This window comes from Cydia splendana, chromosome Z (genome assembly GCF_910591565.1).
Source record: "Cydia splendana chromosome Z, ilCydSple1.2, whole genome shotgun sequence".
Classification (NCBI taxonomy): Eukaryota; Metazoa; Arthropoda; class Insecta; order Lepidoptera; family Tortricidae; genus Cydia; species Cydia splendana.
Genome location: NC_085987.1, coordinates 20,469,205 through 20,484,519, shown reverse-complemented (window position 1 = coordinate 20,484,519; position 15,315 = coordinate 20,469,205). Strand labels below are relative to the sequence as shown.

Sequence of the window (15,315 nt, the reverse complement as noted above, 5' to 3'; positions counted from 1 at the left end):
CACCAATATCGGGGACAAATGGGAACACCAAAACTCATATACAACATGCCCATTTGTCCCCGCCTCATGTATGGTGTAGGTCACGTGAATCGGGGACAAATGGGAATATACAAATAATGCACCCATCATTACCAATAATGGTCGAATTCCCATTTGTCTCCGCGGGGAACATATGTGAAGACCCTGCATAAAAATATTTTCCATTTTTCCCCACCTTATTGGGGTGGGGATAATTGGGAACACAATTTTCGGATGTATTCCCATTTGTCTACGTCGGGAACTGATGGAATAGGTGCTGCATATAAATCGTACCCATTTGTCTCCGCCTCACGTATGGCGGCGGTCACGTATGGCAGGAACAAATAGGAATACACCAATAAAGAGTGTATTCCCATTTGTTCCCGCGAGAAACTTATGGGGAAAGACGCTGCATAGAAATCTTTTGAGGTGGAGACAAATGGCAACGCCAATATCGGGGACAAATGGGAACACCAAAATTCATATAAACATTCCCATTTGTCCCTGCCTCGTGCATGGCGTAGGTCACGTGAATTGGAGACAAATGGGAATACACCAATAATGCACCCATTATTGGTGTATTCCCATATTACTAATAATTACCAATAATGGGTGAATTCCCATTTATCTCCGCGGGGAACATATGGGTAGACCCTACATAATAATATTTTACACAAATATCGGATGTATTCTCACTTGTCCCGGCCGGGAACAAATGGGAATAGGCGCTGCATATAAACAATTCCCATTTGTCCCCACCATGGATGGCGACGGTCAGTTGGGGCCTTTCCCAAAATTTTCCTTGGCTCTAAAATACGCTGCAGTTGCATACCTATTCAGATTTGCCATCTGTGTATGTATTTGCCATAGTGTGTATTACAAAAATCCTTCGTGTAATTTATTCAAATAATTCATTTCTTATTCGAAATTCTAAACGAATGGTTTATTCGCGAATAATTTATTCGCGAATATTAATCTCACCATAATTATTTAGATTAAAAATGATTCGAATAATGCCCAACTCTGGTTTCAGTAAGCATAACTATCTACTTTTGTATTAAATAATCATTTAGGTTTATATAACACTGTAAACTCTCGCGTTTTGTACACATAATTACACAAACGGGTCTACCGCGATATAATTTCATTGTTTTTACCTTTAATTCCGACGTTTCAGCTGAGTTGCACCAGCTGTGGTCACGGAAAGACTGACGTCCCAACAAATGGTAACATGGTGGTGGTGGTATTTAGGTTTACTTTAATTATCAAAAAACTACATCAATGAAGAAACTGAAATACCAACAATGAAGTCAACGGTTACTGAGATATTGTTAATTTTAATCTTATGATTATTGAAACAAATTGTAATTACCTACCTATTATTGACATTACAAATCAATCCAGTAAAACTGCAAAGTAGGTAATCGAATCTTCCTAACCTTCCACATATTCAATCGTATGTCTTCATAGCACGAATCTCCGCTACACGAGAGTGAAGGGTCGAACCGGCGGGTAAATAAGATCCGTTATTTCGTGTATCCGTGTACCCGTGTACACGGGTACCCGTGTAAACGTTTCCGAATCCGGGCGGGTTCGTGTAGTTCGGGTTCTTAAGCCCGGCGGGCTTAAGAACACGGGTACCCGTGTCAGCGTGTAACACGTGTATCGGGAGCTCTAATCTGAACCGTATATTAACAAGTTTAAAGTACACATTTCATTGTCTTGATCCGTTCTTTTTAGGAATTTGACTACGAACATGTGGCGAGCACTGGCTGATGCGCGCTGTCACGCAGGCCTGTGCTGTCTTGTGTGTCAATCATCTGACACGTCAATGAATGGTTCCTGAGATTTTGCCTAACCATTTTATTTAATATCTAAATACTGTGAGAAGTCAAATAAAGCTGTTCAGTTAGACGAAGAATTTTATTGTCGCTCGTCCGTAGACTTCGGCAGTTTATCACTTCCACACTGGTGACCCCGACTGAACACTTGGAATCCAACTCGCAAAATGACAGACGACGCGCAAAAAGATCAGACCAATACCAATTCAGGCGAAGCAGCCGCTGCATTCGGAGAACCTGTTCCTACCACTCCTGCTCCCGAGGTATACCGTGTCAGCGTAAAAATTCCACCCTTTTGGCCTGAGGAGCCCGAGATCTGGTTCGCCCAAATAGAGGGTCAATTCAACCTGTCCAAAATTACGGCTGACGAGACCAAATTTAATTATGTTATCAGTCACCTCGATCAACAACATTGTAAAGAGGTAAAGGACCTTATAATTTCGCCTCCAACTGATAATAAGCATAAAAAACTCAAGGAAGAGCTCATTAAGCGTCTGACCGCTTCCAAAGATAAGAAAGTCAAGCAACTGCTAATGCACGAGCAACTAGGGGAGCGCAAACCGTCCCAGTTCCTACGACATCTAAGGGACCTAGGCGGTCCTACACTATCTGAAGACCTTTTGTTGACGATTTGGAGATCGCGCCTCCCTAACAACGTACAAACTGTCATCGCTGTACAACCAGAGGCTTCCCTCGACTTATTAGCGGACCTGGCGGACAGAGTTCAAGATATCGCACCGGCCACGCCACAAGTTGCGTCCATGTCTTGCGATTCACCTGGCTCCTCCCTTATCGAATTAAGAAACGAAATTGCAGAACTGAGGAAACAAATGCAAGATTTCAAGATTAATCCCGGTAGATCTCGCACGCCCTACCGTTCCGGACTCAGTCAACGTCAGCGTAGCAAGTCCACCCGACGATCGTCGTCTAGTTATCAGAGGTTCCCGTTATGCTGGTTCCATGCCAAATTTGGCAAGAATGCAACTAGATGCGATAAACCATGCGACTTCCCGTCGGAAAACTTGCCGGGCAGTCAGTAATGGCGACGGACGATTGCCCCAGCCCTCCAGGTCGCCTGTTTGTGACTGACCGCATGTCAAAAATGCAGTTTCTCGTCGACACTGGCAGCGAACTCTGCGTTTTTCCTTGCACTGCACTAAAACAGCGCCGCCCAAAGACAAATTTTCAACTGAGTGCTGCAAATGACTCCATTATAAATACGTTTGGCTACGTACACCTGAACCTTGATCTGGGCCTTCGCCGTGAATACTCGTGGCGTTTCATCGTTGCCGACGTTAACAAAGCGATTATCGGGGCCGATTTTCTAAGCCACTACAACCTTATGGTCTATGTTCGACAGCAACGACTGGTTGACGCTACCACCTCAATCTTTGCAATGGGCACACCCGCAACCTCGTCAGATACGATATATTCTATCAAAGTTTTGTCCGGCGACACAAAATGGCATAGCTTGTTGAAAGAATATCCCGAGATTACCCATCCCGCAGGTGTTGACCGTCAAGTTAAACATAATACGGTACATTACATCAAAACAATCCCTGGCCCACCCGTCTTTTCAACTCCAAGACGCTTAGCGCCAGATAAATTATTAATCGCCAAGAAGGAGTTTGAAGCTATGCTACAGGATGGAACAGCTAGACCATCAAAAAGCCCTTGGGCGTCCCCGTTACACTTGGCACCGAAGAAGGACAACGGTTGGCGCCCTTGTGGGGACTACCGCATGTTGAATGCCCGAACAGTACCCGACAGATATCCAATACGACATATACACGATTTTGCTCAAGGCATATCAGGATGCAGCGTATTTTCCAAACTGGATCTCGTGAAGGCGTACAACCAAATCCCCGTCAGTGAAGAGGACATCCCGAAGACAGCCATTACGACGCCCTTCGGGTTATTTGAATTCCCTTATATGACGTTTGGGCTTCGTAATGCCGGACAAACCTTCCAGCGCTTCGTCGATGAAATGACGAGGGGTTTGGACTTTTGCTACACGTACCTAGACGACTTCCTGATATTCTCTAGAAATGCCGAGGAGCACGAGATACACCTGCGTTGCGTCTTCAGCAGACTAAAAGAATATGGCATGATTATAAACACGGCAAAGTGCATATTCGCCGTTCCAGAGATTACCTTCCTCGGTTACTCCATTTCAGCTAGCGGAACTAAGCCTCTAGATACAAAAATCGAAGCAATAAAGAATTTCCCAACCCCCAAGACCGTTAAGGAGTTGAGACGATTCTTAGGGATGATAAATTTTTACAGGCGGTTCATTCCCAATGCTGCAAGTATCCAAGCTCCGCTAAACGCACTACTCGGCGGACCTGTTAAGAACTCTCATCCCATAAATCTATCCGATAATACCTTGGAGTCGTTCAACAAGTGCAAGGAAGGCCTCTGCAATGCCACAATGCTAGCCCACCCCATCTGCCAGGCAGAGTTGGGTCTGGTATGTGACGCATCCGACACGGCGATCGGTGCAGTCTTACAGCAGCGTCAGCGAGGCTCATGGCAACCTTTAGCCTTCTTCTCAAGAAAGCTCAGTCCTGCGCAAAGCAAGTACTCACCTTACGACAGAGAACTCCTCGCAATATACGAGGCCGTCAAATACTATCGTCATATGATTGAAGCCAGAGATTTTACTATCTACACAGATCACAAGCCCTTGTGTTTTGCTTTCGGCACACGAAAAGAAAAATGCTCACCACGGCAGTTTAGGCATTTAGATTACGTGTCGCAGTTTTCAACCGACATACGTCATATTTCTGGCCAAGATAACGTCGTGGCTGACACCCTTTCTCGCATAGAGGAAATCCAGTCGCCCATTAATTTTGGCCAACTAGCAGAAGCCCAGCACAAGGATCCTGAGTTAAGTCAACTTTTAAACAATAACACATCTCTATGCCTTAAAAATATCAAGCTTCCCGATGCACAGGTTGAGTTGTATTGCGACACCAGCACTCAGGTGCCAAGACCCTACGTCAGCCAGTCATTGAGAAAACAGGTTTTTGACAGCCTACATTCGCTGAGTCACCCTGGGGCAAACTCGTCAGCACAGCTTATCGCAGCACGTTTCGTGTGGCCAGGAATTAGAAAGGACTGTCGAGACTGGGCCCGAGCATGCCTTTCTTGTCAACGTGTGAAGATAACTAGGCATGTAACTGCTCCTTTAAGTAACTTTGCACTCCCACGGGCAAGATTCACGGACGTCCATATTGACCTTATCGGACCGTTGCCCCCATCTAACGGGTATCGCTATTGCCTCACAGCCGTGGATCGTTTCTCCAGATGGCCAGAAGTAATACCACTCGTCGACGCCACAGCTGAAACTGTAGCCAAAGCCTTATTGTCAGGATGGATAGCAAGGTTTGGTTGTCCATCATCTATTGTTACAGACCATGGCCGACAGTTTGAGTCCGCTTTATTTCAACACCTCGCCAAAATATCCGGTTTTCATCATAAAAAAACTACAGCATACCATCCAGCCTGTAACGGCCTTATCGAACGCTTCCACAGGCAACTCAAGGCCGCCATCACCTGTCATTCATCAGAAAATTGGACCGAGTCACTTCCTCTCGTCCTGTTGGGAATAAGGAGCGCATTCAAAGAGGACTTACAAACTTCATCGGCTGAGATAGTCTATGGAGAGACACTAAGATTACCTGGTGAATTCTTCCACCCGTGCACACCCAGTACTACCGACTTGACGGACTACATTGCTCGTCTTCGGTCAGCGACTGAAAAGCTCCAACTCAAGCATGCCTCACGGCACTGTAATCCACCAATTTTCGTATTCAAGGATCTAGCCACCGCCAGTCACGTATTCCTGCGAGAAGACGCTCTGCGCGGTGCTCTGCAGCCAGCGTACACAGGCCCGCATCTGGTAATCGAAAGAACCGACAAAGTCTTCAAGCTCATGATAAAAGGCAAACCCGTCACGGTCACGATTGACCGCCTTAAGCCAGCATATATATTGGAAGACGGCACTCATCCTAAAGAACCTTCTACCCAAGATAAAGATGACACTGAGGATGTAAATAGAAAAATTATCCAAACCCGTTCTGGCCGTATGGTAAGGTTCCGTGATTACACTCGCCCGTAGTGACGGTCTCTGGGGGGGAGCCATGTGGCGAGCACTGGCTGATGCGCGCTGTCACGCAGGCCTGTGCTGTCTTGTGTGTCAATCATCTGACACGTCAATGAATGGTTCCTGAGATTTTGCCTAACCGTTTTATTTAATATCTAAATACTGTGAGAAGTCAAATAAAGCTGTTCAGTTAGACGAAGAATTTTATTGTCGCTCGTCCGTAGACTTCGGCAGTTTATCACTTCCACACACATATAACCACCCATAGATTGGCTGATATCATAACTAGACGGACTTCCCTTAAACTGCACGGGAAGTCCGTCTACTCGCCGAGTTTTAATAAATGCCATTGTTTTTGCTTAATTTGTGCTTGAAATGATCTGTCACTAAGGCTAAACTATTAATTATTAAATTCTTCATCGTATGCGATTACAAGCAGTAACATTGGTGAATAATTAACGGAACTAGATCACTCCAAAGTAAAAAAAAAATAAAGTATGCCGGACTTCGCCACAGTGACCTTAAATATTTTTATTAAAATTGCAATTAATATAAAACTACTACTACTACACTACTACTACTATTATTCAAAAATAAAACTACACCAAACTAAACTAAACAAAAAAAAAACAACGGGTTGCACTCCGGGAGTGCCGTCAGAAGTGAAAACTGAATGACATTGTAACAGTTTTTCGATCAGGTCACGTGTCCGTCTTACGAAGCGTCTTACGTCTTACGCTGTCGCGAGTTAAACATTTTTCCCCATCACAAAAAGTGCACAGCGCCGCTAAAGAAGTTTTCACTTCAAAAAGGCCCCGGCGCGGCGGCAAGGTCCCGAAGATGCTTAAGCCAACCTTGCATTAGAACATTTTTTAATGTACTTGTCGCGTCATGTGGCGTTGTGCCGGCAGTGCGCATAATGCAAGAGCAATATTTTATAACGCAACAGAAGTCTCAGGATTTACTTCTTAACTGGGATATTAAATATAAGTAGGTACTATTACTTATAATTTACATAAACTGGTCCAGTTTCTGTAAATTTCTGTAAATTTCAAAACAAATATTGACTCAAAATTGTTTACGAACAAGGAAGTGGTAACTCAATTTTTTAACAAGCAGATACGTCTGCGAAAGATATTCCAAATTTTATGTTAAAGGAAAAAATTGAAAAAGTTACGCTTCCGGCAGGACTTGAACCCGCATCCTCCACAATCCGTGTGTTGCTCTTAACCAATTGAGCTACGGAAGCCTACCAGGACATCGCAAATCTTTCCATTGCTTTCTTTATGTAAACACGCCTTTGGGGTGGCGTATAGCGACATCTACCGACAGACAATTACATCTTTTAACGGCACCGGAGTCTCAAGTTGCATTGAGTATTCACCAGGATGCGGGTTCAAGTCCTGCCGGAAGCGTAACTTTTTCCATTTTTTCCTTTAATATAAAATTTGGAAGTGGTAACTATTAGAGACTTTACCTTACTGGGTTACTTCTATGGACCTCTTTCGCCTCAACGATGAAACTTTTTGATGCATTTGTTACAGGATGATTTAAGTCAACTCCAAGCCACACTGTGAGCACCCTACGACGTATACTAATTCGATTTTTCATGTAGTTGACTGTATAAATATTAGAACGAATATATTATGCTCAAAAAATGTTTTTTATTTAATCTTGCTTATCCATTTAAATTAACACTATTATGCTTACTATTCGTAGACAACTAATTTAATGAGTAGATAAATTAAGTACATTTTTAAGGGTTCCGTAGTCAACTAAAAACCCTTAGAGTTTTGCCATTTCCGTCGGTCTGTCTGTCCGTTCGCGGCTTTGATATGTTACCATTAATGCTAGAAAGCATGGATATTTTGGCATGGATATATAAATCAATAATTACGACAAAGTCAATACAAAAACAAAATAAAAACTGGTCACGCCGTCACTAAGCCCTTGCTGTACTTCCTGAGAAGCCAAATATCTCCGCAAATCATCCAAATACCTATTTACACCCGTATAATTAGTTCCACAATTTGAACGTATTACACTCGGCATACCGCGTCGAGATGTGAAGCGCGTTAGAGCCCCGAGAAAACCTGTCGGTAGGACAGTCCCGCCTTTGGACGCAGAACAGATAAATACACAAAGATTCCCTTCCGCAAACGAGTAAGAATGCTGAACGGACGAGTAGAATCAGTTTGCACTGTGTGAAACACACCAGTCGCATTAACCCGATTCCAGGGCAACGCTGACATAATCGGCGTTGTAGGCTTACCCTAGGTCCTGAAACATTTTATAGGTACACTAGAAGATTCGTGTACGAACCACTTGTCCCGCAGACAAAATTCAAAATTGTCTCTAATACCGCCATCAGAACCGCAGCGACCGCATGGCAATAAATCACATGCAAATGATCCACAATCAAAACCGTTAGTGTGTTTTTGGTAAAATCACGGGATACTTCTAAAGGTAATCCGTGGAAAAGACAATCTCGGATGCTCCGAACGACCTCCAACGGGCAACAAGCAGTCATCCCCGATAAACGGTAGAAGCTGACATAGCCGGGTGGAACATTGTTTACTCTGATGCTTTTGGGGTTCCCTTGAGATTCATGCTATCGAGGTTCCTCTGTAATAAACATATAAAGTAAGCATTAGATGTCATTCGCAAACTCCTCCAGGTGATCCAACTTAATTAACCGCTACTCAGTGATCCGTCGCTCTGAATCTGTCAAAACTGGCAAACCGACAAACTGGGAACAATATGCTATGCCGCCAACAGTAACCATGTTCAAATCAATAATGCCACCACGCCTTGCAAATTGGAGAGGAACCAAGTTTATGGTATCGCATTTCCCCGAATACAAATCGCCGACTATAAAAACTTTGTCAGATACGCTGAAACCTAAAGTTTACATGGAAGTTTTTCAGGAAATACGTATAAAAATCACCAATACTCCAACCGCCTGTCTAGGAACAGATGGATGGACATCGACGACGACAGATATAGCCGTCACGCCACATATTATTGACGAAAATATTCATATTCATATTCATATATTTATTGCGATCATGTTCATTACAGAGGATGGTATAAAACATTGTGAAGAGTAGGTACATGATACCCCGTTAGGGCATTGCAATTATCTTAATACTACTTAATAATAGTAACTATTTACAAATTATACATTACATTATTAAACTTAAGAATTGCAAAATAAATTATAATAATAAACAAAATGCACGCCTCCCAAAGGTCCGGAACACCATTGTTCCGTGATGGGAAAGACAAACAAAATATTAAATTTTAATTAAATATCATCCATATTGCATTACTACTTATTTTATATATTTAGTTCATCATAAAAGCTCAACAATAATAAATAATAAAATTAAATTAAAATAATCAACGAATATTTACTCTAATTCATTATCTGATAAAAATTCCTCGATTGTGTAATATGCCTTTCGTATTAAAATTGATTTAAGTTTATTAATAAAAGATTGCGGTTTTTGCTCACTAGTAACGCTTTTTGGTAATTGGTTGTAAATTATCACAGATCTATAATGAGGGCTATTTTTAAACATTTGTAAATTTGGTTTTGCTGGCAACAATAGTTGATCCTGTCTTCGGGCACTTTTTACATGGTCGTACAATGTAATATGTTTCCTAACAAAATGTAATATGCTTCCTAACAAATACAACTATGTATGTTGTCCTCTGCTTTGCTAGGGTGTGAACGATACAATGTTATGGACGGCACACAGGTGCCAATTTCATGGCGCTTTCATAAGATTTAATCCATGACTGGCAGCTCACAAGCAAGGTCGGTAGCATTGTGAGTGACAATGCAGTGCTACGAACATTACATCTGCTATTTGGTTTGGGAGTTTGGGAGGTTGAAGATCTAATATGTTGCTTTGCTCACTCCTTGAATTTAAGGGGCTACCTCCGTCTGTCGTTCTGTCTGCACCAGTAGATGTGCTAAGTTTTTCCTAGTTCTCAGCAAAAATAATATAGAAGTGCTTTCAGATGTTCTGCCGACCAAAAATTAATTTTACACAAAGCTCAAGAGATGTTTGTGGCTATTGAATCTTTTAATAGACACATAAAGACAATAGTAAGTAACCAATTTAAGTGGCCAATATTACAGTTATTCGAAGACCTAAAGGTAATCCCTCCGATTTCGGTACCTTTTCACGAGACGGCTAAACCAGGACAGTTTTGAAAAGTTTTTTGGTTCTGTCTGACAATAAGGTGGCTTATGCTCTAATCCCACACCCATTGAAATTACGCGCGCGTTTTCAAAACTGTTCTATGTTAAAATGCTAAAAAACGGTAATACTAACTGTGAATCGGATATTAATCGCAATAGGCCTGTTGCAAGTAACAAAGAATCATGGAAATAATGGTTTCAACGAAACATATATGTTAATATGATTCTAAAAAATGGCCCAATCTCAGTATAAACTGAAGGATTATTAATATATTCAATAAAATAAAAGTGAAAAATTCTCCAATCGGCCATTTTTACTGAAACGCCAATAAGAAACGTTCCAAACAGTGACGTCATCAATCCATAACATATTTCTTAGAGGAACATAGACAACCTCATTGACCGAAATCTATACGCGGGCACCAAAGAGTTCGAAAGGTGCAAAAAAAAATGTTATTTCGCCACTAAACATTTATTACATCCAAAAAATATTATTACACGATATAAAGTAGATATCTATTTGTTATTATTTAATTAAAATGCTAAATAATACGATATTTCAACAACAACCTTTTTTAACTATTTGGCTGAATGAAACTATCATTGCCATGTTGGCTGTCGTAACTAGAAAAAATGAAAAATTAAAAAGTAAAACCGGCGTTCGGTGATTTTCACTCAAAATTTACATGTATCTAAATAATTCATCTTAAACTGCAACCGTGTGAGAGTTTTTGTGTAAAATTAGTTTTTGTGATAAATTTTTGTAATGTATTTATCATCCCTAATCGTAATATATGGTGCTGAATTAACAATATCATTCGGATTCAAGGGAAATTCGTAACTGTAAGTATGTAAACAATGTCTACCACCCTACCACCAACTAAATGATGACGTCACAAATGGCATGCGAGGCGTTTTCGCGCGAAGTTTAAACTAGCTATAATAAAATGCAATTATCTATGTTAAATCTTATGAGTATAACTGAAATATAGTGTTTTTCGGAACTAATACAAGTGTACCGAGGATATTAAAAGGGTTTTCAAAATTTGTCATCAGGCCTATTGTAATAAATTTAATCCCCAGGGTAAATCCACGGTGACTCACGTTACTTTGTAGTCACTATTCCTAACAATCTTGTCGTATATTTGAGATCAAATGCTTTCTACATCTAAAACTTGATAATAATATCACAGAGTACATTACTGCGAATCATTTATCGAAGTACTTTTTCTCCAACAAATTATAAAAATTGGAGAATAGTGGAAAATAACTCCATGACTCACGTAACAAGAAATGGACACGGAGTTTTACGCCTTTTGTGTTTATTGATTTGCCTTTGATTATTGAATGAATTCGTTTTAACAAAATAACAAAACAAGGACATAAATAATCAAGCTTCTTTAATAGTTAACCATATGAAATCAAACATACACACTTATTAAAATAAATATGAAAACCTTACGAACTCACGTTACAGCGATTTTGTGATTCACGTTACTTGCTTTCATTTCTAGCAATCAAATAGCATATTTTTTACTTATTATTATTAGAGTTAGATAAAATAAATTGTATAAAGGCTATACATTATAATTTTTTATTCAGCTAGTGGGTTTATGTCATCTTGTTACATACATACTGCCAATACATTATATGACACTTTTTTCTTTGATCTATGTTTTTCAACTCTTCTTCTGGTTTTTTCTCTTTCATCCTTTATAAATTGGTTTTCCTTTTTTTGAGTCTTGTTATCTAGCAACTTCTTCTTCTTTTGCCTGTTTTTCTTTGGCGGCAAGCCTATGTTTTTTCTTATACTCATCGTACTTTCCTTCCTCTTTCAGCTTCTGTCGTCTTCATTTTGCCCTTTCTGTCGTTGATAGAGGCTTTGCAGCTACAAAATACATTAAAATATTTAGTTACTCGCTTTACAGTTGCAACAACGCGATTCACTGTGACTCACGTTACAAGTATCTCAAGTCAATAAATACATATTTATTTGACATAACACTTTTGCGGAGAAATAAACCGCGAGAATGACACCATCTAAGCCCAATCATATACACATAGTTCAATATAAGTTCATTTGTCCAAAACTTCAATACAGAAAATGAAAAATATTGTTTTTTGCGTTACTCACGTTACTCAACGACATGCAATTTTCATTCACCTCTTACATAATTTTCTTTCAACTTATGATAATTGTAATCAAAATAACGCGTGAATAATTTAATAAACAACAGATAATTAAAGGTTACTTACCTCTTCTTTGCGTAAAAATCAATTAAAGTCGTAATATTTATAATCACTTATTTTACGTTCGTAGTTGATTCCGCAAGCAGCACTTACAATGTCGGAAATTATGAGAACCGTTGCCTTATTATAGACATAAAGTTATAAAATTTGTTCTGTTACCCTCATTTGATTATTCTACATTCAAACACATTCTAAATTCAATAGTTTATTTTTTCGTTGTCATGTCCGAGTTACGCGGAAGACTCCATGTTATTTATTGTAATTCGATGCATCTTAATTAAGTACCCGTCCGCATGTTAGACGTGTAACACAACTCTGATTAGCACGTAAGGTTAAACTGTTAGTGCTAATTGTAAAATAAACAAATAACAAATTAATGATATCTTACTTAAAGCTGATGGTTTTATAGCTGATTTATCTATGGGCCACTAGTTGCCTGAAATAAAGATTTTCATTTCATTTCATAATCAGTTACGAGCCCATAATTTCTCCCGAACATCCGCTGTCCCTGGTTGACTTGAACGGTGAAAGTGACCATCACATGGACCTATCAGAACTAAACGCACTTACATATATTGCGGGCTATTTACTATTTAAATGTGTTAAAAAATGGGGATAAGTTGTTCCTTGCTAGGTGATTGTTTACATTTCATACCTACGGATCGGAAGTTGTGGGGAACTAACTCCCGCTTTTAAAGAATTCATCGCGTTAATGAAATGATCTTATTGACTGGTTGTTTTCGTGTTTGTCGTGCATTTTGTTTGATAATAAAACTTTGCACCGAACTTGGTACCTACAGTCACGTCTAAAAATATTGATACGGACAAAGAGCGAAAAATATTTATAAGTTCACTACCATAATATATGGGCTATAAGGTCAAATTTTTGACACTTGACTTGATTTGACGTTCGTATCGATATTTTTAAACGTAGGTAACTGAATTAGTAAAACATAGTCTATGAATTAAAAAGGCCATTTAAAATTATTGTTCTTCGTAAACCAAATTAAATAGCGTTGTGCAATAAAACGTTAACTCGCTGAACACACAAGGTAGTCGACAAATTGGGCATTGGAGATTGCTTGGTGTAAATCAGGCTTATATTGTGATGGAGGGGCAACTACGGAAATCTACATTGAGCATGGCCCAACATGCTCTTGCCCGGTTTTTATATGTCCGTTGCATTGTTCTTCGTGTCGTTAGACAAGATTACACGACATCTAGGATTAATTATGATTAAGTAGGTATAGTTGAAGGTTTGGTGATTTTTTTATTCCCTAGATTTAAAACGTCATTGTACTGAAATAAGTAATTTTATTTATTTACATTGACAGAGTAATTTCCTTGTATTTGAAATAATTTTAAGCAAGGTTGTTATTTCCGCATTTTAGCTATAAGTGTAGTCTTGTCACGACATCTAGGTGATAAACGAGTAAACAGATCTAATTGCAAACAGCGATGGCATTGCAAGTGCTGACTTCACTGTTTAATGTATGCGATTTGCAATAGATGGCGTTAAGCGGAACTTAAAGTTACCAGAGCCAATGGGTTATAATCGTTTGGGAAAACAGGTGACTTTCCTGTATCTAAACATTATCAAAGTTAACGAATTTATATCTTACTAAGGCTATCATCATATAGATTCATAGAAGTAAAAGGTTTAAATATGCCTATAAAAGGGTTTAAGTGTCAAGCAAAAAATTTGGCTTTAAAGTTCTTTTATAACGTTGAATTTATGTTTATGAACGCTGTCCACTGGAAAGACGCATCATAACCTTAACTCACACTAAAATAGTTAGTGACTGAGAGATTCAAATGAAGTAGGTAGGTACTTCATTAGAGGTCTTCACTAGTTCAGTTCAGATTCATTTAGCTCTGTCCTTCAGCAGTTCAGTTTATCTACTCGTATCTTTTCTTTTACTTTCTCACCCGCTCTTAGTGAAAAGAACACCGTATCGCGTCCCGGCGCCCCAACCCCGAATAATACCGAACGCGGCCGAAGTAACACGAAAGCTTTTGTCGCGAACATGCGCTGTTGATTGAGCGTCAAAATCGGAAACACTCCTTGCCCTTGCACGAGAAAGTTATATTCCATTTCACTCAGGCCGTGGCTCGTACTCATAAACTTAACGATAGCAAATAATAAACAACTACGCAGTTATACATTGCTTGCTTATCACAAAGAATGAAATTTTTGCTGGACACTTTCACACTTGTTGGGTACCTACTTTGGATAATGTCTCTAGGAATGGAACAAAGCGATAATATTATTGGAGTTTTGAAATTTACGAGTTTGTAACATTTTTAAGTTTTGGAATTTACGAGAATCTTAGTTTTCATTTCAATTTCGCGCGTTTAAAACTTTGCTCACGCTGCCGGCGCTCAGGATGCAATACTTTCCGTTTGATGCAATATTTAAATAATATTATTATGTAAGTATAGGCAATGTCAAACAAACAAACAAACAAAATTTACTTTATTCATGTAGGCCTAGCAACAAGCTCTTATGAATCGTAATTAATCTTAATCTAATTATCAGAGCAAATTATTTATTAATAAACTTAATACAATACGTATTAAACAAAATACAATGCTATTTCATTAATACTTTTTTTAATAAACCTATTGTTCCTAATTTAAGCCTGCCTAATATGTGTAAATTATCTTTGGTTCCCGTTAATCTTGACAGTGTTTATTGTCTAAAGTGTATTACTGGAAGCAGTTATGCATCGCTCCCATACATAACCCAATTTTTTTTTATTAAGCTATGAGCTTCATCACATATGTTCCTTGACTAATTCTAAGCATTTCAAGTCTGGGAGGCAATAAGAAATGTGCGTATAGTCGGGGAGGGCGGGATACAAAGATGGCCGTCAACACGTCAT

At 39.5% G+C, this 15,315-nt stretch overlaps 1 protein-coding gene and 1 long non-coding RNA gene across 2 annotated transcripts in view; one reads left to right on the top strand and one right to left on the bottom strand.

The window, feature by feature from the left end:
- LOC134804882 (uncharacterized) overlaps window positions 1-7,577 on the top strand; it is an 83,301-nt gene extending 75,724 nt beyond the window's left edge. The window contains exon 10 of the mRNA XM_063778189.1: window positions 7,512-7,577. Within this exon, the coding sequence (XP_063634259.1) occupies window positions 7,512-7,521 (10 nt within the window). The 3' untranslated portion in view covers window positions 7,522-7,577. The remainder of the gene's footprint in view (window positions 1-7,511) is intronic.
- LOC134804937 (uncharacterized) overlaps window positions 1-14,932 on the bottom strand; it is a 225,283-nt gene extending 210,351 nt beyond the window's left edge. Inside the window, exon 1 of the long non-coding RNA XR_010146195.1 lies at window positions 14,893-14,932. This is a non-coding gene — a long non-coding RNA (uncharacterized LOC134804937). The remainder of the gene's footprint in view (window positions 1-14,892) is intronic.
- Between the last annotated feature and the right edge of the window lie 383 nt (window positions 14,933-15,315).